The 25,667-nt window shown below is 39.1% G+C and overlaps 2 protein-coding genes across 5 annotated transcripts in view; both read left to right on the top strand.

Annotated features, from left to right (window-relative positions):
* The window catches only part of arih2 (ariadne homolog 2 (Drosophila)), a 17,091-nt gene extending 15,811 nt beyond the window's left edge, over positions 1 to 1,280 (top strand). For both annotated transcript variants that reach the window (XM_017468382.3, XM_017468383.3), the window contains exon 14: positions 649 to 1,280. In XM_017468382.3, the coding sequence (XP_017323871.2) occupies positions 649 to 720 (72 nt within the window). In that variant the 3' untranslated portion in view covers positions 721 to 1,280. The remainder of the gene's footprint in view (positions 1 to 648) is intronic.
* A 3,316-nt stretch (positions 1,281 to 4,596) lies between these two features.
* Positions 4,597 to 24,668, top strand: impdh2 (IMP (inosine 5'-monophosphate) dehydrogenase 2). 3 transcript variants are annotated; one of them, XM_017468746.3, is made up of 16 exons: positions 4,598 to 5,007; positions 6,785 to 6,892; positions 9,294 to 9,342; positions 11,244 to 11,345; positions 11,527 to 11,601; positions 12,339 to 12,545; positions 12,686 to 12,773; positions 15,303 to 15,502; positions 15,591 to 15,681; positions 16,459 to 16,554; positions 17,604 to 17,675; positions 20,234 to 20,377; positions 21,419 to 21,563; positions 21,919 to 22,062; positions 22,213 to 22,296; positions 24,280 to 24,668. In XM_017468746.3, exons 4-16 carry the CDS (start codon positions 11,304 to 11,306, stop codon positions 24,299 to 24,301), a joined length of 1,410 nt encoding a protein of 469 aa, XP_017324235.1. In that variant the 5' UTR covers positions 4,598 to 5,007; positions 6,785 to 6,892; positions 9,294 to 9,342; positions 11,244 to 11,303; the 3' UTR covers positions 24,302 to 24,668. The 3 variants fall into 3 exon arrangements, with proteins under 3 accessions (XP_017324232.1, XP_017324235.1, XP_017324234.1); XM_017468743.3 differs by lacking the exon at positions 6,785 to 6,892 and having other exon boundaries at positions 4,597 to 5,007; XM_017468745.3 differs by lacking the exons at positions 6,785 to 6,892; positions 17,604 to 17,675 and having other exon boundaries at positions 4,603 to 5,007.
* The last annotated feature ends 999 nt before the right edge of the window (positions 24,669 to 25,667 follow it).

A 25,667-nucleotide genomic window follows, 5' to 3' on the forward strand; every position in this document is an offset into this window, starting at 1 on the left:
TATTATTTTTACCATGCAAAACTGTTCAACAACTTGATCAATGCATGACATTGACTGTTTTAGGAAATGGAGAAAGAAAAAAAAAAAAACATTTCCATGTCAATTTGGTGAAATATATTTATGGTTCCTTAAAGTTGAGGGGATTTTTATTTTTATTTTATTATTATTTTTTTATTCTGTGGCTGCAAAATGCTTGTTATTACTGTATTAACACTGCACTCTTGTTAAAGTTAAGGTGCTTTTTGGTTGCTTTACAGCCTCTGCTCTGTTGCATCATTGTCTTGGGTCACAGTAATAATGTGGTCTAAAGTTATAAGAGGGACTGGGCTGACAAGTGAATTTGACTGATACGCAGTCACATGATTTGTATGTGAAATGATCACTCTCACATATTTGCATCCTACTTTGAGGAGTAGTATGTAATGTACAGTATATACCGGTGCAGTACGCTATGCTCTTGTCAGCTCATTCAGAGAAAGTTATACTGCGGTGCTTAAAATGCAGTATGCAATATATCATGAGATGACCCGTTTTTACACATCGGTGCTTTGAAAATCGATCTAGCGTAGCATGTATCGTTTGTGTGGCTTTTTGTTGTTGTTGAGTGTTTTGTGTTGAATTAAATGAACTCTTAATATTTTTTTGTAGGATTTGGAAAATCAGATGCACATTGCTGAACAGAAGAGACGCACACTGCTGAAGGACTTTCACGACACCTGAACGTCCATCCGACACGCTCTCAGCGTTATTTCTCTTTTCTGTCATCCCTTCATCCCTCTCCATCTGTCCCTCGCTCCAAAGATCCCCCTCACCTCCCCATCCTTCACTTTTGTTTATTCTTTTGTGCTGTTTCTCGTTCACATGTCTGGTCATATATGATGTATTCTCTCCTGTGCGCTCCCTCTCTCCTTCTCTCCTACTCTTCCCCCATCAGTTTCTCAGCTCCAGTGTTTCAGAATAGCATGATGGTATCCTGATTCATGCCCCATTTCTTTACACCTTCATATCAGCTCACAACACACACAAAGCGAGAGTTTAAAACACTCCTGAAACATGGACTGCCGCTCTTCCAGCTGGTTCCTCCCGTTAATCAATGGTTCTGTTTTTTTGTTTTTCTTTCAGCCTTTCTCTTTTTGCTTCTCACTCTGAGTTGATTTTTTTTTTCCTTGAAAGATGGCTGTTGATAGTTAGCTCATTTAAAAACAATGAAACATGCTGTAATTTTCAACGGTTGTACATTAATACAGAAATAGTTACTGAGAGAAGGTTTTTAAACCAGATATTGAGTCCTGTGTGTTTGTTCAGTACGTACACGAAAACACACACACACACACACACCACGTGTCCTTATTATAATAAATTTTTTTTTTTTTTTTTTTTTTTTTTTTTTTTTTTTTAAAATATATAATGAAAGGGGAAAATGTTCTTATTTCAACAAATTAGTGAGTTAATGGTGTCTTTCTCTAGTAAATAACCCTTTACCATTTGTCTTTTAGAAACCTTCATGAGCAAGTTAAATGTGCCTTTGACTCACGTCCATTTCCGTTTCTGTGTGCTCACGTGCTTGTGTGGCACGTGTAACCATTGCACCTTGTAGCCAAATATAGCCAGTCCTGAGAGCCTGAGATAAAATTAACCCCATGGGATGTCCTATGTATACATGCATCCAAAAGATAGAGAAAACACAGCCACGCCCAATACTACATCACTGCGCTCTACCTACCACCCAGGAGGCACTATATTCTGAAAATCAGCTTTTTCCTGTTTGACAGAACTGCAAAAATTTGAAACTTGTTTCTTAAGGATATGTAAAATTGTGAATTTTTTATATCCTTGTCATTCAAAGGCACTCGGACTGAAGATACAGAGATTTGCAGACTCGCTCTTATTATAGTACAGTCCAAGTGAAAAAAACAAGCTATAAATCAGTAGTAGTACACAATATAACCTATTGATATAAACTTCAGTCTTCCAGACAATACAATATGATCTCAGTTCTTAAGGCAAAGATTCAATATTTGACGATATCACTGAATTGATTTGATATTTGATTATACCATTGAATCTCCAATGGCACAATACCATAATCTTTTTATTTGGCCATTGTTAATTCAAGAATGATGAGCCAGAGAAGGACTATTTTAAGTATCAGAATATATGAGCAAATCAGCTTGCCAGTCTTTACGTATCATTTAAAAAAAAAAAAAGACATATTACATAAAGTAATGATTGTATGCATCATTACTCTGCCTCAACATGTAATGCTATGATTGTTGACTCAGTTCATTTCAAACACTGCACATTTAATTGATGCGTTGATCCAAATCATCTGATCATGACATCCCTACTATTTACTATACGTGTATGGCTTTTTGGGGGTGTCCTGTGGGTTGTTGGTGGGGTAAAAAAGCATGTTTAAATGCTCTTGATATTGTTGGCTATAGTAAGCCCATAGCAATTTTGTATGTAAATATCAAACTTGGCGTAATTAAAAACCTCAACAGTTCATTCATCTGTAGTAACTGTTTTATAATCGTCATGGTTGCGGTGAATCTGGAGCCTATATTGGGAACGCTTGGGTGCAAGGTCGGGATACGCTACGAATGAGAGCAATTTAGATTCATCTATACGCCAGCATATTTTAGCCAGTAGAAGGAAACCCATATGTACATGGAGAGAACATAAAAAAAAGCTTCACACAAGCACTAACCAGACTTTGAGATTAAACCCAACACCCTACATCATCATCATCATCATCATTGTGCCCCCCCCCCAACAAGAAGAGTGATATGTTCTGACATTCATCCAAATAAGATGGAAAAGAAGGGTGGTAGATTTACAAGGTGGATCACTCAAGACTCATTTAAACTGCTGAATAAAAAGTGCCTGGAGGAATGTTTACCAGAGGCAAATAAATCCCTACAGTTTTCCCGCAACATCCAACTATTTCTAATCTAAAGATGAGAGTGGAACTGTTTTTAAATCCCACTCCACCACAATCGAAGGAATCCTGACCACGTATGTACCTGCTCACCATATTTTCTATTGAACCTGTTGGTTCTGTTTCCCAAGATATAAAAAAAACACAATTGTTTAAATCACAGCTATCTTGACCAGGATAAATCAGTTTCTGAAAATAAACAATAAACAATCCACCTCAATCCATGTGTACTTTCATGTCGGTCATTTGACTCACAAAAAAAAAGTCTGTTAAAGCTATACTTGGCCATACACAAAAAATAATTTCCTGTGATTATCATTTTTCACAGGTGATTATATTATTAACGATCGTATGTGTGTGTGTGTGTGTGTGGGGGGGGGGGGGGGGGGTGCATTTTTTATTGGGGGTTTTTTTCACGTGAAATTGCACGTGATCTCAAGTTAACACACGTGGCATCATGTGAATATGTGATCGCGTAAAAAGATTTAGATTTTTATTCGTGTGAGGAAATCATATGCCTTACACGTACAAAAATTAACACATGAAAATTGAGTAATTGTGTGTAAAAGTCATGGAAACGTCATAAAAGTCATTTTAAAAAACGTGAAAATGTGTGAAACACAGTGTAGAAGTGTCTAAAACCCACGTGAATGATGTGATTATTCACAAAGTTCATGTGACTTTACTGTAAGGGGACGGGATATGATTTTTTATAATGCATAATAAAAAAAAAAAGTTTGAAAGATCACAAACACAAACACACCACACACAAGGTCATCATGGTTATCATGGAGATATTTCTTAGTGAAATACTTAATATTTGTTTGAATGCAAACCAACATCTCCCTCTGTTTTCAAGGAGAGTGGTCTTCAAAACACCCTTCCTAGAACGCTCATAATGTCGCCAGAAGTCATGAACTTCTGTCTTGGTGACGTCACATACTAATATGCATATTAATTTATTCATCACGACCAGTGACGTATCAAATTACAAATTAAGGTGCATGAAGATTTTTCACTTAGAATATAATAAAATGGCATAGAATGCAGTTTTACCAGAAGAGAAAATAACATCATTTTTATGTATTGAAGAATTGACTTCTTATAAAATGAAGACATCCTTCGTCTTGGCATTAGAAACTAAACTTTTATGCATTAAATACTGCATATAAAATACTATCGTTTCTATAAACACAATCATGAAGGGAAAAAAAAACTGTTCGCTTTGTTACTTGTAAAGATCTCCGAGAATGGAAACGAACAATGAAATAGTGCGAGGGCGGGACAAACAGTGGTAATCGGTGATTGGTTGTTGAGAAACAGTAGTGCTCCATGATTGGTTGTTGGGAAACAGTGGTAATTCACGATTGGTCGGCGGCGTAAATCAGTCAGACATTACACACGGACGGTGAGTCGGGTGAACCTGCTCTTTAACTCGGCTGTGATGTGAGCTAGAGAGCCGTATAGAGCTCAGGACAGTCACTAGGGTTTGCTCCAAAAGTCGCTAGGCTCTATTTTGAATTAAAGTTGGTAAAGGGGTTTAAACAAAGTCGCGGCAAAGTCACTAAGTTGGCAACACTGCAACGGACTGCTGTGGAAAGGTGTTTTGAAAATCTGGGCGGGGTCTCAAACCGGAAATGACGAAAACCCTACTTTATTTATACCCGCGGAACGCAAGGTCGCGCTTTAGACAGACACGTGTGCTTGTAGTTGGTACCACGGAGCCGAGGCCGGCCCTCCACTCGCTGAACAGATGAAAAAAAGGGAGATTGTTTCCCAGTAATAACGATCAAGCAACACAATTCGTTATCGGAGTTAATTTCCGGCGCTAAATTCAGCGATCTGTGTCGGACCGCGGCGGTGAACCCCGCACAAGTTAGCCGTAACGGTACTGTCTCACATTGGGACGCGTTCCTTCTCCGCACTCCTCTCCGTAAAATATCAAGTTTTCACCGTAATTCCTGCGCAATGGCGGACTACCTGATTAGCGGACAGACCGGCTACGTTCCTGAAGATGGTCTGACCGGACAGCAGCTCTTCGGTTCTGGTGATGGCCTCACTTACAAGTATGTAGCATGCAGCCAGCTAACTCTATACTATATACAGTATGGAGCATTGCGGTGAACTGGCTTCTGTTAGGCTGCGTTCAGAAACATTTAACGTGTGGAAAGGTTTACGAAGTTGTTAAATGTAGATCAACTAAAAGAAAAAAAAACCCTGCTAGATAACAAATGTTCTAGACTTTTTATTTAGTAAATTATCCTTGGTAAAATGATCTACAACAGAACTAAACTGTAAGACAAATATAAAACATTCGGCTCTCTGTTTATCACTCCTGTGTTTAACAGCAACATGGAAACGCTCAAACCCCTGACAATGAACACCGCGTTCTGGGACAGTTATTAAAGTAAACAAAACAGGATTTTACCTCAAGCCTTCTCTCCCACACACAAATCAGTTTATAATGACTTATAAAATGCAGACCATTGTGATATTTATAAACAGCCTGACCCATTTAAGACTGCTATTTTGGTGTATTTAACTATAACACTTTCCCTACTGTGCCAGTGTTTGGGGTTATCTTGCATCATTTATTAATTATGGACCAGGACTTGTTTAAATAGAAGCTCCTAAACCAAGTAAGATGTACTACTTCTAAGGCCATACTAATGGCAGTAATGGCATGGCAAATTAGTAAGTTACGCCAGCCCACCAGTGACACTGCTCAGTTTTAGGTTACACGTTCCAGCAGTGGTTGATTTATTCTGGAAAGAGCTTCAGGGTTTAGAGACATGTCGTCTTTCTGAGATAAACAGTTTTCCAGACACCACAGTCTTAAAACCATTGACATAAATCTTGACTGTGTAAACAGGCAAGTGATTTAAAATTAGATTTATTTTGCTAGTGACCATGTATACACTTTCATTTAAATATGACTACACCCTGTGTTTACGCCATACAGCTCTGCTCAGTGCTCAAGAAACCACACAAATAGGTAAAGTTTCCAAGCCTAAACCGAGACTTGTACATCCCACGTGTGGAAATAAAGCTCCAGTGGAGTGTGTTGACTTTGACGTCAAACTTAAAGCATGACCGCAGGGTCCAGTGCCAAAAGACGGATGTTATTTTAACCTCCAGACTCATCTTACACTCAGAACTGCCCAGCTTTCCTAATATACTTTAAGGTGAATGTGTAATAAGGACCTAAGGACAACATGGATTTTATTACTACACATTAACAACACATTAAGGCTGTAAGATACTGACCAGAACATCAGGGGTTTAAGCCCCAGCACAAACAAGCTGCCACTTTTGAACCCTTGAGCAAAGCCCTTAACCATATCAGCTCCAGGGGTGCCGTATCATGCCTGACCCTGAACTCTGACCCCTGCTTCCTAACAAGCTGGGGTATGCGAAAAACGAATTACCCTGTGCTGTAATGTATATGTGACAAATAAAGGCTTCTTAAAGAAAGATGCTAATAAAAATTAGTATCAGTATGACTACAGTGTAATAAGTAATTAATAAACGTGTATCGTTGAATATTCTTACGCTCTTAAGACATGTTTAAAAAGAGCTTTAAAACTAATGTTAATTTAAAACACCTCCGTGTCTAAGGACAACACATTTTGTTGCTTTCAACATAGTGTATTATTTCCACACAAAGATCTGTTAAAAAAAAAAAAAAGTAACACAGTTGTGTTGTTTAGACTTTTTTTCCCTACAATTATCCTAAAATGCTATTTGTTCGTATGCTAAAATACTAAAATTCTCAGAAAATAAACAAACAATTGCATGAAATTCAGGTGACCGTTATTAAAATCATTTTATAACTTTTGACAGATGAAAGAATTGGAGGTGATGCTTCTTACAAATCTTCCGGCCACCTGGGAAGACGAGAGTCTCGCTGCCTTCCATCTGAAAAGCTGTAAAAGAGCAAAAAGAGTGTTGGTTAGTTGTTAGCATTTGTCCACACTATGGACAAATGCCTACAAGGCTTTAACTGAGATATTGAGTTACAGAATCCCAAATTGCGCAACGTGATTAGACGATTAGTGTTGGTCAGTCGTGTGAATTTTTTTAATGTATTTATTTTTTTTAAACACATTTATTGGATAATTTAACACAAATTGTGTAGGGCATTGACACATCCTTTCTGAAAGTGTACCACCTGAAGTTGATTATTTTCCTATAACTGCTGTCCCAAAGTGTTTTTCTCTTATACCACAACAATTTGTGAACACAAACATTATTTTCTTCATGAAAGAATTCTGTGTTCTACTTTATGTCATTTATAGTTACATTTAATGTTGCGGAAACGCTGACACTGGAGGCTCCGTTCAATAAAGAAATGTTTAATAAAGTCTCTCAACGTTCACGACATCAACGTTAAAAACGGGTTTCTTTGTCAAATAACACGATTTTAAATCCGTTAATGGCGTACGCCAGTGTTTCCGAGCCAGGGTGCTGCTGCACTGGGGTGGCGTCTGATGAGAGCAGGGGTGGCGTGTAAAAATCTTGCAAACATTTCTAAAATGCTCAAATGTGTATAAAACATTTAATATATGTGATAAATATCTGATGCCTGAAATAACAACAGACACACGAATAATGACAGACACACACACACGCATAATAATAATAATAATAATAATAATAATAATAATAATTACATATAAAAAATAATTCCCTCCTCCTCTACCCCCGTCGCTGATCCATCAGCAGCACGTCAACGTCAGTCTGTGTAACATACGCGTGTGTTTTATCCTAATAATCAGCATGTGATGATGAGTCTGTAATGCAAAAGAATACGGACAGATTTAAAAGAAAAGCTCCAGATGCTTCTGGACCATCACCTTCATCCTTATGTAGCTAAAGCCTTGTTTATACTTCCTCCTGGCTCCGCACCGCAAGCCTCCACGCGCACCTCCACAAACGGACAAGGCGTTTATACTTTACGCACTCGCCGTTGTAATATTTTTTGAAACAAATGGGGGCAACTCGGAGTAATCGTCCTATAAACCAACAGGAAGCAGCCGAGAGAAGTAGTTTGTAAGAACAACCATAGCAACGCTTACAAACCAGGCGTCTCGAGTGTACAGTAGTTGCTGAATGCTGAGGAGGAATTGTTGTTTGTTGTTGACGATGTTTGTTTTCAGTACACTTCACTAAAACCCACAGTATGGAAAAAAAGAGCAAAGAATCGTATAAAACCCAATAAACCTTGAGATTAACATTGTCACATTGCAACAATATACAGCTACAAATATGAGAACATGTATAAAACTAAATTGAACAACCTATTTTTTTTTATTCATTTCATTATGATTTTTATTAAACATGGACCTTTGCTTTCATTAAATAGTCGTCTTATTTATTGTAGGCACAATTTGCAAATGTTAGCAATTACTGTAGACATGAGCAAAAAGTGGATGCTTCCTGCACGTCATTTCTCACATTTACTAAATCAGGTGAATATATTCGCCCATCAGTATAAATGTCTCTTTATGTATAGAGACAAAAGAAAGCTATTACAGAATGATCACTCTGTATGGACACCCATCAGTGTAAATGTCTGTTTATAAAGACAAGAGAATGAGCTTTAATCACTGTGTTTATTTGGGAAGATACTGATGAATGAAAACATGGTTCACCACCAAAACAACTTTCAGCTTTAGCTTTATTCTTTCAACAGTATGTGCAAAGCAAATCGAAATCACTATTTACAAAAAAAAAACTTTCCATAAATTTTGTGCCATCCGGATCTCTCTATGGTCCCGCATGGATGGATCAGAGATGGAGTCGCCTCGAAGTTATTCATTTCTTCGCGCACTCATCGTGCTCGACCGCCCACTCCGTGATGTCATATTTGCCACACGCTCCCTCGTGCTATTACGGACGAGTCGAGTATTAACCAGGCTTAACGCTGTCTAGCGTTAGTGTTTGTGTAGAGTGCCACAAATCTTTCAAATTTTTCAAAGGGTGTCGTGACCGAAAACAGGTTGGGAAACGCTGGCGCACGCCATACAAGGTCACATGAATTAATTGTTACAATATAAACCTTGCAGCTGGCACTACTGTCAGTGCTGCTCATATAGAAAAACGAATCAACACCTCCTGACCAATCGGATTCAAGAATTCAACAGCACACCAAAATATTGTGCAGTTGTAGTGTATAATAATATGTATTGTGTTAAATAAAGGAGAGTAGTTCGAGTGTGTTGGAGAACATCACTTGGGTTCGTCGTCCTAACGAACTTTGTTGAGGGGCGATGCCGAGCTCGCATATGGAATGTTGTCTCATTTAATTGGTTGCTTGACTCGCACACATTCATTCTTTTTTCTTCCACAGTGACTTCCTGATTCTTCCAGGGTATATTGATTTCACATCTGATCAAGTGGTAAGTAAGACACCTGCGTTTCTTCAGCGCCGAAGGTAGGGAGTATGTATTATGGCGTAGGATAGTGAGTGTTCTAGTTAGTACATGGTACCTAAGGGTAAGAAACCTCGGTGATGTGCTATAAAGACAGTCTTGTCTAGTGCCACAGTAAGAAAAGGCAGACCATAAATCTTGCATCCAATCCGTTTCAGTGCTGTTTCATGCACCACCTTGAAAATACTCTCACTGTCCAGTTTAATAGGAACACCTGTACGCCTGAGCTTTTAGGCAGTTATCCAATGAGCCAATCATGTGGCAGCAGCACAATGCGTAAAATCATGCACATACAAGGTGTTTCAGGTGAAATTCCGTGGAGATCAGCAGTTTCTGAAATACTCAAACGAGCCCATCTGATACAAACATCCACGCCACGGTTAGTCACGGAGATCACGTTTTTTTTTTTGTTTTTTTTTCTCCATTCTGAATATTTGATGTGAACATTAACTGAAGCTCTTGACCTGTGTCTGCATGATTTTATGTATTCATTGTGCTGCTGCCACATGATTGGCTGATTGGATAACTGCATAAATGAGCAGGTGAACAGGCGTTCCTGATAAAATGCACAGCGAGTAGGGCTGGACGATATGACCTAAAATCAAAATCTTGATTAATTGAACATTTTTCCTCGTTTACAATTAAAAGACGATTATTTTGCTTTTGTTTTGTTTTTGTTTTTTTTTTAACCCTCATAGTTTATTGACAAGGTTTTTACTGTAAATTTGCTCAACTATTAAAGGTTGGATATTTTTTTTAATGTAAGCATACATTTCTTATCTTTTTTTAATTTTAAAATATTTGAAGGAAACACAATCTATTGAACTGCTATAAACTATATAACACAAACTATTAAACTATATAAACTATCATTCTACTTGATAAGAGATCAGATGTGGCTGCAAAGTGCAGACTTCAGTGCAGCAGCTACCTTTTTTGTTTTGTACATGTTGGCCAGCGCAGTTTGGAGAAAATATGGTTGCAGTGGCACAGTGTTTGTTCTGTGCCGAGTTTTACCGAGGTGTTTAAACCCACTGCGCTCCACAGTAGCTATGGCAGCTATATCTTTCATAATGTTGTAACAAATGGCGTCAGTTATTTCTTTCCATCTTCTTGAATCCTTTTCATATTGTGTAGCATTTTTTAAATGCTTGTTATCGACAGCTGCTTTGTGGAGGTACTTGTTGCTGGGCGCTTGTCAGTCTCTCTTTTTTGAGCCATGTACTGTTCATGTTCGGTAACGTGATGGTGCTCCGAGTGTTGAAACAGGTCGGTGGTATTACCTTTGGTCGCTGAAACGGTTTTTCTGTAATGATTACATTTGACGTCATTTTGTTCGGTGTCTTCTTTACTAATGCGTTCTAATGAGGGACACAGTGGGTTTTTTTTTGGTCCAAACTGCTCCTGTTGCTCAGTTGACTGTGTTTGAGTCCACCTCCATGTTGACTACACACGCGGTAGTATGTTCTCAAAGGGAAAGTAGTAACAGGATTAAAAAACCGAAATAATCGACAAGGGGAAATTACGTCGTTAGAGGTTCTGAATTTCAGTTTCGATTACTTTTCGATTAATCGTCCAGCCCTAACACCGAGTGTATATGAATACACATTCATGTTATAAAAATACAAAGCCTTGTGTTATTTTGTTTGGTTCTGCATATTTTATCTACATCCATTTCACTCACAAATATTGTGGTTTTAAAATCACACTGACGTACATACGTGCTAAACAATAGAACTGACTGTCTTTCTGTGGAATAGGATGCTTGTGTATATGTAAATATGTGTGTGTGTGTGTGTGTGTGTGTATATATATATGTATATATATGTATATGTATATGTATGTGTATGTAATTTTTTTCCTTGTAGGACTTGACATCAGCCCTGACCAAACAGATCACCCTGAAGACGCCGCTGGTGTCCTCTCCCATGGACACAGTCACGGAGTCGGGGATGGCCATCGCTATGGCTGTAAGCAGAGCAGATGCAATTCTGTTTATAATGTGAAGTACATCATCAAATTAAAGAAAAAGATGTCCTATTAAAGCTCTGTGGTACATTGAGATTCAGTTGAGAAAAGGCTGGAGTATTCCTTTTGTGTCATTAAGCAGATATTTTCTTAACTGTGACATGTTTGTTCCGTGGTCTTCAGCTCACCGGAGGGATCGGCTTCATCCATCACAACTGCACACCAGAATTCCAGGCCAACGAAGTGAGAAAGGTCAAGGTAAATCTCTCCTCTCCTGTTACCTGCTCACTCAGAGCCAAGTCTTTGTGCTTCATGCATCTTTTGTCTGTGAGAGTAGGGATGGGATAGTGAATGTTAAATAAATTCCTAATGAAATGATTTCAATATCATGTAAGAAGATATACGATATGAAAAACAAAAGTAGACTCGGGGCTCGACAGTGTGTTGAGCACTGAGACTACGTTATAAAGGCATCTACGTTGGAGTTATTTAGCTATTCTAAAATGCCATTCCAAAATCATTTCAAAAATCAAATCGAACCAGTTTTCATTTTATATTATTGCTGAGAAAAATATGATGAAGTGAAAAGAATTTAGTCGCATGCCCTCTGCTCAGGCGTCCCTGCGTGAGTAGGGAAATGACGTGGTCTGACAGTGGACCGGTCAGGTTTTGTAGCTTTTAAGACACATTTAGACCAAAGAAGCATAAAACGTTTTATATCAGGCACACTGATGATGAGAGCTGGGTGAGAAATTGTACGGAACGAGTGTGAACGATGAGAAATGGTTGCCATGACAACCCTGCAATAAACAGAGGGAAGGATATTGTTCAGCTTTATCTGGTAGTCTTCGGAGTCTTCTTTTACTCTCTTTGATTTATTGTTTTTATCCTCAGAGTTAATACTCTGCTTTAGTGATTTCCTGCTGCTCCTTTTCCTTCATCATGCACACTTTTGCCTATTTTAACATCCCCCCACCCCCTGCCACGTCTCTCAGAGATACGAGCAGGGTTTCATTACAGATCCTGTGGTGATGAGCCCCAGAGAGCGCGTGAAAGACGTCTTTCAGGCAAAAGCACGTCACGGCTTCTGTGGTATTCCCATCACAGATAACGGACAGATGGGCGGCTGCCTCGTAGGCATCATCTCATCTCGAGACATCGACTTCCTGAAAGAGGAGGAGCATAACCTTCCGCTCAGTGAGGTAGGAGGGGCTTAACCATAAGAGTAAGAGGAGAAATGTTTCGCAAAAGATACAAGATTATGTGTTTGAAACTTTTGTACGTTGAGTTTTTATCGTATGAGGAGAGGGTTCACGCAGATTCCCATTTTTAATGTCTGTAGGTGATGACGAAGCTGGAGGACCTTGTAGTGGCTCCTGCTGGTGTGACGCTGAAGGAAGCTAACGAGATCCTTCAGAGGAGTAAAAAAGGTAAAAACCAAGGTTAAAATCAAAGGTTTGCATCTCTTTAAAGAAAGTTAATACACCTGTTGCTTTTGTGCATTTATTCATTCGTATTAATGTTCCAGATTGTTATTTTACATTTTTTTGTACCGTGTTCTCTAAATGGTATAATCAAGTGTAGTTTTTGTCCTGCTAGGGTTGCACTATTGTTCCCTGAGAGAAAACCTAAAAACTGAAAACCTTATTTATCTAATTTTATAATTAGATTTTACCATCTGCTTTACTCATTTTACTTCATTATTGTAAGATAAAATGACAAACCGTTTATACAGTGAGGGAAAAAAGTATTTGATCCCCTGCTGATTTTGTACGTTTGCCCACTGACAAAGAAATGATCCGTCTATAACTTTAATGGTAGATTTATTTGAACAGTGAGAGACAGAATAACAACAAAAAAATCCAGAAAAACGCACGTCAAAAATGTTATAAATTGATTTGCATTTTAATGAGGGAAATAAGTATTTGACCCCCTCTGCAAAACATGACTTAGTATTTGGTTTAAAAACCCTTGTTGGCAATCACAGAGGTCAGATGTTTCTTGTAGTTGGCCACCAGGTTTGCACACATCTCAGGAGGGATTTTGTCCCACTCCTCTTTGCAGATCTTCTCCAAGTCATTAAGGTTTCGAGGCTGACGTTTGGCAACTCGAACCTTCAGCTCTCTCCACAGATTTTCTATGGGATTTAGGTCTGGAGACTGCCTAGATCACTCCAGGACCTTAATGTGCTTCTTCTTGAGCCACTCCTTTGTTGCCTTGGCCGTGTGTTTTGGGTCATTGTCATGCTGGAATACCCATCCACGACCCATTTTCAATGCCCTGGCTGAGGGAAGGAGGTTTTCACCCAAGATATGACGGTACATGGCCCCGTCCATCGTCCCTTTGATGCGGTGAAGTTGTCCTGTCCCCTTAGCAGAAAAACACCCCCAAAGCATAATGTTTCCACCTCCATGTTTGACGGTGGGGATGGTGTTCCAGGGGTCATAGGCAGCATGCCTCCTCCTCCAAACACGGCGAGTTGAGTTGATGCCAAAGAGCTCCATTTTGGTCTCATCTGAGCTCAACACTTTCACCCAGTTGTCCTCTGAATCATTCAGATGTTCATTGGCAAACTTCAGACGGGCATGTATATGTGCTTTCTTGAGCAGCGGACCTTGCGCGCGCTGCAGGATTTCAGTCCTTCACGGCGTAGTGTGTTACCAATTGTTTTCTTGGTGACTATGGTCCCAGCTGCCTTGAGATCATTGACAAGATCCTCCCGTGTAGTTCTGGGCTGATTCCTCACTGTTCTCATGATCAGTGCAACTCCACGAGGTGAGATCTTGCATGGAGCCCCAGGCCGAGGGAGATTGACAGTTCTTTTGTGCTTCTTCCATTTGCGAATAATCGCACCAACTGTTGTCCCCTTCTCACCAAGCTGCTTGGCAATGGTCTTGTAGCCCATTCCAGACTTGTGTAGGTCTACAATCTTGTCCCTGACATCCTTGGAGAGCTCTTTGGTCTTGGCCATGGTGGAGAGTTTGGAATCTGATTGATTGATTGCTTCTGTGGACAGGTGTCTTTTATACAGGTAACAAACTGATATTAGGAGCACTCCCTTTAAGAGTGTGCTCCTAATCTCAGCTCGTTACCTGTATAAAAGACACCTGGGAGCCAGAAATCTTTCTGATTGAGAGGGGGTCAAATACTTTTTTCCCTCATTAAAATGCAAATTAATTTATAAAATTTTTGACATGCGTTTTTCTGGATTTTCTTGTTGTTATTCTGTCTCTCACTGTTCAAATAAATCTACCATTAAAATTATAGACTGATCATTTCTTTGTCAGTGGGCAAACGTACAAAATCAGCAGGGGATCAAATACTTTTTTCCCTCACTGTATCTGTAAAAAAAAAAAAAAAAAAAAAAAAGTAATTTAAAATAAAGTAATAAAATGCTTTTTAAAAAATCAGGTGTGAAATTACATTTCTGAATTTTAATTTAGTAACAAATAAATCCCATATGGAAATATTTTTATCTTACTCAAGATGTTCATAACCTGCGTTTCCTGTATCAAGGATTTTGCACAATATGCAGTGTGTATTCTCTCTGACTTAAAATCTGTCCTTAGTTACTTAAAGTAAAAAATGTATTTTTAAAAATGTAATATAGAAATATCTTTGAAAATTCAGAATTAAAACTGAATTTGAATTAAAATTGGAAATAATATAAAAATCAATATCTGCAGTTATGCCAATTTGTTTGACTGCAGCTATGAGTTTATCAGGTAATGGTCGTGTAGCTTGGTTGCGTATTAGGATCTTTAGTACCTGCTGAAGGAGATTGATAAACAGGAATGCAGCAATGCAATGTCTTCTCCTTTATAGTGAGGAAAATATGGCAGGCATTTATTGACATGTAGTTGAAGTGTTGTTGTTTTTTTTTGTTTGTTTGTTTGTTTTATTTCTTCTTGTATCATCTGCTTAGGTTTATTGGTTCATTAGGTTTAATGTTTCCTCAGGTAAACTGCCCATCGTGAACGAGGAGGGCTGTTTGGTGGCCATCATCGCTCGCACAGACCTGAAGAAGAACCGAGATTTCCCGCTGGCCTCCAAAGACTCGCTCAAGCAGCTTCTGTGTGGTGCTGCCATAGGAACACACAACGACGATAAATATAGACTCGACCTGCTCGTGCAAGCTGGAGTGGACGTGGTCATACTGGTGAGTGTTTCCTTTTTTTTCCCGCCGATATCTTTTTTTTTTTTCTTCTCTCTCTCTTTTCTCCCCTTACTTATTTTGTCTCTAACAGGACTCTTCCCAAGGAAACTCCATTTTCCAGATCAACATGATCAAGTACATCAAGGAGAAATACCCCAACCTGCAGGTTATAGGAGGCAACGGTAGGTGTCAGCCAACACACACACACGCATATACAAACTCTATTTGACCTGCTTCAGGGATGGTGTGGTGATCCAAAGTCTTGGCGCTCAAATAAGGATCGGTGATATTATTATTATTATTATTATTATTATTATTATTATTATTATTATTATTATTTGTTTTTTACATTATTATGGTGATCAGTCAGCTACTAATATTAATAGTTATTGCAGTCATACAGTTACATTAATATGTTACTTTAGGAAGTTTGTTTTTGTTTCTTTTTTTTCTTCTTTTTTTAAAATAAATAATCTAATAAATCTGCTCAACAACTGCTTAAACTTGTTTGGGTTCTATAGGTTAAAAATTCAGAGAGGAAGTGCTCATGGCACCAGTAAATAAATATTCTGATACATATTTGTTAATGTGCTTCAATTTTTATTAGTTGAATAGTTATAAATACTATATTTATATTTGCCCAATGTGTTTAATATAACAGTACTTATACTCATAAGTTTTGGGAAATTAAGGGGTCCACGAGATACCGAATGGTGTGCAAATGAGCTGAAACTACAGACCAACCCTTCTATCCCAAGGCGAGGTCATAAATTACATTAGCTCAGGGTAACCTCTAGATGTCACTAATGTGCCATGCTTGTCTTTCTTCAATTATAACAGGATCAAAGTAAGGGTTGTCTTAATAAATCAGTATATTGCTAAACAGAAGATGGAATGATGTTCCCTCTCCTTCTCTCTCTCTCTCTCTCTCTCTCTCTCTCTCTATCTCTCTCTCTCAGTGGTAACAGCAGCTCAGACGAAGAATCTGATCGATGCCGGCGTGGACGCTCTGAGAGTGGGCATGGGCAGTGGCTCCATCTGCATCACACAGGAAGGTGAGACCAGCAGTCATACACGTCACACTTTCCCAAGCCCTGAATCTGCCATCCTCAACTGATTAACCATCTCAAACCCAAGTCCTGTCTGCCATTATCCCTTTCATTTTAAATTAGTGATGTGAAAATGAAATCATTTCGAGCCAGGAAGCAAGTGGCTGCGTTCACACTGCAGTGCTTCAGACTGACCCGCATGTAATAGAGCGCTCCATCTGAAGTCCCTTTGGGGTGGAATTTTTGTCAAGTATCCGATATCATTTTATGCGAAAGTGCAATAAACCTGAATGAAACGTCGGATTTTTTGTAATTATCATTGGGGGGAGGGCGACAGATCTATCACACTTGTGAGCAAGTAGTGCACATACTCTGTGCACAAATCCATTAGGCAACTAAAAGCTGAAGCGTGTGGCCGAGTCCCAACTTTTAATTGCCCAGAAACCAGTACGAGGCTAAAAAGTGGTAACTCATGTAGTGTAATAACGTATGGTGAGCTAATTAAGTGCATTCATGCTAAGGGACTAAGGGAAACCAATAAGTATATGATCATGTAGCACATTGTGTCGACTACCTCCAGAACAGAAACTTAAACTGTGCTATAGTTACAGCATCAAGGTGTGTCACAACACTGAAGTACATTTAATATGATCAAAGCCTACGTACCAAATGAAAATGTTTTTGGTTTCAGTACGAAGTAGTTTTAAATACAAATACTATGAATTCAAATAAAAACTTGTAGCCTGGCAACAAACCCTGCCTGTCTCTGAAAGCAGAAGTGCTGCTTCTCACTGCTGGGGAAAAAAATCCCCATGAGCTAGTGGCAGCAGAAGAAATGCTAGTTTGTTGAGAACAATGGGAACATGTAGGCCCATCCTCGCTTTCTAGGGCACCTTCATTTGTTCCTGTTTTTATATCTTCCTTTTTTTTTCCCAACTTGTATCACCCTGTCCTTTTTTTTTCATCCTCCTGTTACACCTTTCTCTCCTTCCACCAATCATCCATTCTTCTTTCATGCCTTTCATCCCCGCTCTCTGTGTTTAATCTCTCTCTAGCTCCTCTTACTATTCCTCCTGATATAAAGCTCCACAGCCCCAAAGCCTCAGCCACTGTAACGGGATATTGCAGTAAGTCCGTCCTACGCCCCCGACACAGGGCTCCTATTGGCTCGGTGCTACCCATCCTGCCCGCCTACTTTTCACAGCCCGCTGCACTGATTGGCTAACGGATCTGCATCAGTAGTAGTAGTAGTAGTAGTAGTAGTAGTAGTAGTTGCTGTGTTTGGGTTTTTGGGGTTTTGGATGCTTGTTATACTGCAGAGGTGTCAGGCTCCAGTCCCGCCTATATTCCTACAGAGGTTTTTATATAACACCACATCTGATTCGGCGCATGGATGTCTCAGTAACGAACCGATTAACTGAATCTGAATCCGGACGTGCGGTGGTTCTCCAGGACTGGAATGTGAAACCCCTGCTGTAATCTGACTAACCTGTCAGTCATGGGCTTTGGCAAACTTGCTGACTCCAACAAATCTTGCAGAGCACTGATCAAAAAAAGTGTGTACGAACACTTAAATACAGGAAAAACCAAGATGAATGGGGGGGGGGGGTGTTGTACAAATCTGAATTTTGTAGTTTGCCGAGATCATCATGTCTAACACACTCATCTAACATAGAGTTGTTTCACATTATAACGAATATGAGCATTTTTCACTTTGCTATCTCTTTTATCGTTTTTTTTATTATTATTATTATTTTTTATCAAGTTTAAAAGGTTGCTCTTGTTTTGTGTTCGAGTAGAAGTTACACAGCCGCTTTTTCTGCATGGTGTGCATCTCTACAATGCCCATTTCATCTCAGTTCGTGTAACAAGTATGCATTTAAAGCTGACAACAATTCAATAAATAATAAGAAGTAAATAAATAATAAGATGGATGTAGAGACCTTTCGGAGCAGTATAATGAGATACAGTACGAGTTCAACTAGGTTCAGTTAAATTAGACTTTTCCATTTAAAAAAAAAAAAACCAAACAACAAAAACAAATGAATTATATTTTAAGTTAACTTTTTGTCAGTTTGGAAATAAAACAAGTCGTCAACATGACTCCAGCGAGCGCCACTAATTCATTATTGTGTCTCCTTCACCCACAAGAGGGCGCTTAGGTTCATTCAAAAGCTTGGCGTTAATAAAAAAAAAAAAAAATGTATTGCAAAAGACAGGTTAATAACATCGACTGGCCAAACAGCAAAGTAAACGGCATCCACGAGTTGATGAGGCAGTTTTAAAAATCCTCCTCACCATTGACTGTTGTTAGTAAGCACAAATCTGTGCACGTAAATAGCCTGGTTAATTTTTTTTTTCCTGTTTTCGAGCAGGGAGTATCTGTGCTGTGGGGGGCATATTAGCAAAGGCTGTTTTGAACGTGTTCCCTAATCTGTGACACTCTGGGAAACTTTTCAGGATGAGCAAACTGTACTTGATTCCTTTGTTCTTTTATTATAAGTGAACTCCACTTTTATAAGTCTTCCCCTCTTGTGTTCAAAACAAGGGCGTTTCAGGCATTTACTTTCTATTCCCTGGAAGACCATTAGAAGGGAAGTTATTAAACATTATAATAATTTATATCTGCATTATACAGGGTGTCCAAAAAGACAGGAACCAACGAGTGTAAAAACTACTTGTACATAGTTTTTATTTATTATTTATAACATATGCTGTACGTGTTCACTCCTACACTCTACACATTGTCTATCATGTTTATGCTGATTTTGCTCGACATGTTCGGATCGACGTATTTGCTCAACAGATATTGCCATTGGATCCTTGGCTTTTCAGACACCCTGTACTTTATATGTAACGGCTAATCCACGGCTAGGTGCACATTACACGATGTTAATGCATGCGCTTATACTATGGTCACGTGCCAGTGATGACGAGTTAAAGCTGTTGATGTTTGCAGCGCAAAATTTGACTGAAAGGATGACAATAACGGTTCATTTTCATTAGTAGTTTTATATATGAGTCGTCAGATCGAGATTTCCTCCCGCTCTAAATCATACACAGATAAAGTAGTGTGATGAGATTACATGTATTTGAATGAATTATAATAAATAGTTATGAGAGATTGTTCGTGTGTGACATGATGCTGTGACTTTACTGCATGCAACTGAAACTGTATGTTACTATGGTTACAGTTGCTTATAGGCAGCACATTCATTTAGAACTACCTGTGCATTATATGGTTTGAATGCACACCTTCCAGCCAATCAGAATTGAGTATTCAGACAGACCATGGTACAAGTTTTTATATATATATATATATATATATATATATATATATATATATATATATATATATCGAGAAGCTGTTATAGATCGAGAAGCTGTTCAAGTATCGATTCATCCACAGTTTCCTTCCACACTCTTCACACCCCAAGTAGGTTAGGCTTTTATAACCTAATGATTTGTATCCACCTTCCTCAGACCACATCTGCTCCACCCAAATCACTCATCGAATGAACCATTACTGAGTGTTTAATTAATCAGGACTAAAGACACAGTGCATGCTGGGAAAGAGGTCAGCGAGACACGTTTTTTCTCTGAGCATGTAGGTCTGACGTGGTGTAGTTGTGCGAGTGTATTTTGTTCTGAATAATAGTCGATTTATTTATTTTCCCTCTGTCAGTGCTGGCGTGTGGCAGGCCGCAGGCTACGGCCGTGTATAAGGTGTCGGAGTACGCGAGGCGCTTCGGCGTGCCAGTCATCGCAGACGGGGGCATTCAGAACGTCGGCCACATCGCCAAGGCCCTGGCACTGGGGGCATCCACAGGTGAGGAACTTCATTTATAGTCCGCTATGAGGAATAAAAAACAAGTCCAGGGCAGAAAAAGCTCACCGTTGAAGGAGTACGATCTCTTCACCCAAATGTAACTGATAAATGAGGACATGTTTGCTTCTTTGGTTTTGCAAATTAAGCTTATAGCCACCAAACTGTAGACTTTGATGTGCCTTTTGATGCACAAACAATTGTCTATAAAAATGTGTGTGGGGTGGGGATGGGGGAGGAATCACATCACAGAAAAAAAAAAAGAGGAAAAAATGGTTATAGGAGCCATCTCATGTTCTCTCAGCACAGAATCAGGTTATGTAAATAAGTCTACAGTGTGTTAAAATGTATATAATACACAGATGTCTTGTATAATTAATGCCAAGTTGTATTTTATCATACTGTTTATGTATACATTGTATTACCGAGCTGAACGATTAAGTGCACATTGCCAGTGCAAAATTAATTCAACAAACTTTAAGACACCGAATATGCCAGATGTCTGGCCAAAAGTATGTGGACACCTAATTATCACCCCTGTATGTGCTTGTTGAACATTCCAGATTTAGTCCTTCTTTGCTGTTTAATAATCTCCACTCTAGAAGGCTTTCTACTAGGTTTTGGAGAGATTTGTCCTCATTCGGCCGCCAGAGTGCAGCGAGAGTTCCACTTCATTCCAAAGGTGTTCACTGGAGTTCGTTCCAGTAAAGGGAAATTGTAATGCTACAGCATGGAGAGACCCTGTGTGCTTCTAAGTTTGTGGCTGTGCTTGTTAGGTGTCCACAAACATTTGGCCATATAGTGTATATCACTTGGGATAAGCTCCCAATGACAGTCTTAATTTATGACCAGACTTCCTTGAAGGCAAGACCCGTAACCCCCAACTGCTTAGCTGTATACTTGCATTATATTCTGTTTTGGATGACTTGTGTAACACTATGAATAAAATCTTCTTGACAACAAGTGACTATGTTGTACTCTGACTTACTTTGAGTGTTATTGCTTTAAGTATTTCATTATTGTTGGTATTTTTCTCTCTCTCAGTGATGATGGGCTCGTTGATGGCAGCGACCAGCGAAGCCCCGGGCGAGTATTTCTTCTCAGATGGCATCAGACTGAAGAAGTACAGAGGAATGGGTTCACTCGATGCCATGGACAAGAACCTGGGCTCCCAGACCAGATACTTCAGGTAACACACATACACATACACACACACACACACACACACATTCAGTCATGTGTATGTGCATGAAAACACACAATATCATACATACACTGTCATTTAAGCATGATGTTATTCAGTTTGCTTCTCAAGCCTTTATACTGAGTCTAGCATGTGCATGCTAGCTAACGTCAGACTAACTCCGAACTTTGTGTAGTGGGGATGTCACATGATCACATGACCAGCCGATTTAATTTAAAACTCCAGTTCCTCCCCCTTACTCACCCAGTGGCATGTCATTTAGTGTATGATCAATTTCTAACGCCTGTGTACAAGTGTGTTATTGATGCTCATCCTCACTGTGTGTCCATCTCTCTTTCAGCGAGTGTGATAAGATTAAAGTAGCCCAGGGCGTGTCAGGCGCCGTACAGGACAAAGGCTCCGTCCATAAGTTTGTCCCCTACCTCCATGCTGGAATCCAGCACTCCTGCCAGGACATAGGAGCTAAGAGCCTTACACAACTTAGGTACACGCAGCCGCCGACCCGGAGTATAAATATAAACCAGTCTGTCACAGGCACACACAAGCAGAGACTCATGCGAAGTGTATACATGCAGGTCTACAAGTCTGAGCGATCAATGTTTACTGTCTCTCATTGTCTGTTTTGTGTTCACAGGGCGATGATGTATTCTGGTGATCTGAAATTTGAGAAAAGAACCGTATCTGCTCAGGTGGAGGGAGGAGTGCACGGTCTACACAGGTACGTGCACACACACACACACACACACAGCACCAGATCTCATAAAAGATGAACACGAACCACAACATATTCTGAAAGTATCATAAGAGTTGTGTGTGTGTGTGTGTGTATATATATGCATTGCAATGCAAAACATAATGAGGGTTGTATGATATAGATCTCCCCCCACCCCCCTGATAACGATTTACTATTTTAAAAAAACAATCATCTAGATCATTTCCAGTGTTAGGAGCCTATGGGAGTGTGTAATGGTATAAGCTGTGCAGTCAGGAACTGCTTGCTGGCAGTGGCACTCACAGAACCTCAGCTGTATGATGGATTTTTAGCTGATTCTGCAGTAATGTACAGTAAACAGGGAAAAAAAGTACATTTTCAATAGAATCCTTTTAAATTGGTTGTCTAATTGTTTGAGGTTTTCTCTTTTTAATCTGCTGCTTAAATTGTTGAACATGCCTGACTTCTGACTGGAGCATGAGGGGAAATAAAAACATTTAATCACTTATAACCAGAAGAATTCTCAGCATTATTACCGTTGTGTGTGGTGTTAGATGTGTCATGTGTAAAGTGTTAGATCTGGACACTTTGTTGTAGGCCTATTTAATTTTCAGGTCAATTTCAGTATCATCCTCTTCTCTGTGACTTTTTCCATTTTTGACTGATTTTTCTGGTGGTATTCCTAATAATAAATATAGTGTATATAGAACTTTTGCATTTTCCATGTGCGATTGGGATAGCGGGCGGGGCTTCCATTTGGTGGCACAAAAAACACCTGAACAATCATCGTAGATTCATGTGTCAATTAGCTCATCTCCTGTTTCATCGGGGAGAAAAAGTCTGCTCTTTTGGTGTATTTAGTTAGAACTACTATTATCACTAGTGATCTAGTAAATTGTGGAGCTCGTACAGAAGACGTGTAAAGATTGGCAGCTCTAGGAATACGGTATAATCGGAGGAAACGTGACTGGATTTCATGTCAGTGCAGAGATGATGAAAATCAGGTGCAGGACTTTTTGTTAGTTGCTGACATTGACATTTTATGCATGAATTAAGAAGGGGAGAATTGTAAATAAGTGAATGCTAAGATTCATAGGGGACACAGTGGCTTAGTGGTTAGCATGTTTGCCTCGCACCTCCAGGGTTAGGGTACTCTGGTTTCCAACCCCAGTCCAAATACATGCATTGTAGGGGGATTGGCATTTCCAGATTGTCCACAGTGCGTGTGGGATTGTGCGCTGTGAAGGGTTGGCACACCCCATCCAGGGCGTCCCTTGCCTCGCGACTCTGTGTAGGATAAGCAGTACAGAAAATAGATGGACAGATGGATTCGTGACTGCATTATGCAACCTTAAGAAATTTATGATGTACAAAACATAATCTGGTTTTAACACAGGAATATGCATAAATAATCAAGTATTAATAAAATAAATAACGTATACTGTAAATGGCATGCAGATTTATTCAGAGCTCTTTTTGCGCATCAAGCCACACAAATAATTCAGTCTGTACCTTTAGGAAACATGCATTGAGATTTACATTGCGATCCAGAGACGTGCATTGTAGGCTGATTGGCATCTATAAATTGTCCGTAGTGTGTGAATGTGTGTGTTTTCCCGCCTTGTGTCCCAAGTTCCCTGAGATAGGCTCCAGGATCCCTGTGTACAGAAGATGAATTTTTGTTTGTTTGCACGTTTGTTGTGATAGCTCCTGTGGAAATGCAGTATAAATTTCTTATTAATACAGAAATTAGATTTTTTATTGCCTATTTTTTAAAACAAGTAACATCTTTTTGGTGATGTGTAGTTTTATAATCCATCTAATTGATCTTTTAATAATTTTTTAATTTTTTTTTTATAAGTGTGTTGAATACTGGTGACCTCTACTGGAGGACCTGTGCTATTGCAGCTTTTGTCTAAAATGTCACTACTTTAGGGATATTTTTGTGTTTTGTATTATTTACACTGTTTCTTTTTTTCTGTCTTTCAGCTACGAGAAACGCCTGTTCTAATGAAGACGACTATTGCCAAGAACACACACAGTACATTAACACACACACACACACACACACACACACAGAGTCATACAGTCATTTTATTGTATAGACACACTACTAAATCTGATGAGTGCACAGATGACCACCTTACATATGCGTCTGTGCACAGAGCGATGCATCCATGCCCGTGTCTAAACTCACGCTTCCCTTTTCTTTGTTTTCTAAACCTTTGTTGAGCAAACAAACTCTGCATATGTCTCTACGTGTTAAAATTTAAGGACATACTTTTCTGTATATTGAAACAAAAAAATGCAAGAATATTGTAATTCACTAATGTTCAGAGGTATTCATTAATTTCAAATACATTTTTCCAGTAAAACAATTAGTCTTGTTTCTTCTTTTGCTGTTCTGAATTCCACCTCTTCCAAATACACACATGTGAAACTCCTAGTCTGAGAAAATTTATTGGAGACATTCTCCATGCTCACAAAAAGGGAAGCAGTGCTATGGTTGATTTTTCTTTTTTTTTTTTCCCCTGCACTGCAGTAAATGTTCACACAGAACCCGACTGACTTCCGCACATTTAAACCGAGACTCTAAACTACAGGCGATTTGACCACAGAGTCATTGCTGAGTCAGTTTGGAACCTGATAAATGAATACACTAGTCTTAACGCTAGTGTCTGAGAAACTGAGCTTGTATATTTACATAACGAATATCAATATGTATGAACCGTGTCGGATTTCCACAGCAGTATCTTCCTCATTTAGCCTCCGAGTCTCGAGGGAACCAGGCTGCACCTCCAAAACTACCGGACTTTCCAGACACGGACTCCATACGCACACACCCGGAAAAGGACGCAGACAAGGGCAAATGCACACCTGGACAGGTTCTGTTCAAGAGTCCAGGTGTCTCATTAAATGAAACAGAATATTTAACGGATTTTTTTTTTTTTTTAAACAGTCTGTTTACACAATACCAGCTCATTATGATGGAGTGCTGTTTTTCCAGTCCTTGGTAACATGGCGAGATGAGATGTAACTATAAAAGGTTAAGTTAGACAGTATGATGAGTCATTAATTAATAAATGAAAGAAATCACTGCGGTATTAGATGAATAAAACACTTCGGCACTTGATGTTAGACGAAAATCCATGCTGTCCTTGCTGTTTTATTCCTTACTGATATCACATCTCATCTCTGTTTAGTCAGAAGGTGTTGAAAATTTTCATTAATAGTCGCTAGTTCCAGCTGTAATTCAAATCACAGGTTTATATTAATGCACTCATTCTAATATCTTGTCGTTTCTATAGTAACAGCTCATTCACAGGGACTTGTATGGCAGATGACCTACATAATCTATGCCTAATAATGAATGTTGT

The sequence above is a fragment of the Ictalurus punctatus genome, chromosome 5, assembly GCF_001660625.3.
Source record: "Ictalurus punctatus breed USDA103 chromosome 5, Coco_2.0, whole genome shotgun sequence".
In the NCBI taxonomy this organism is placed as follows: Eukaryota; Metazoa; Chordata; class Actinopteri; order Siluriformes; family Ictaluridae; genus Ictalurus; species Ictalurus punctatus.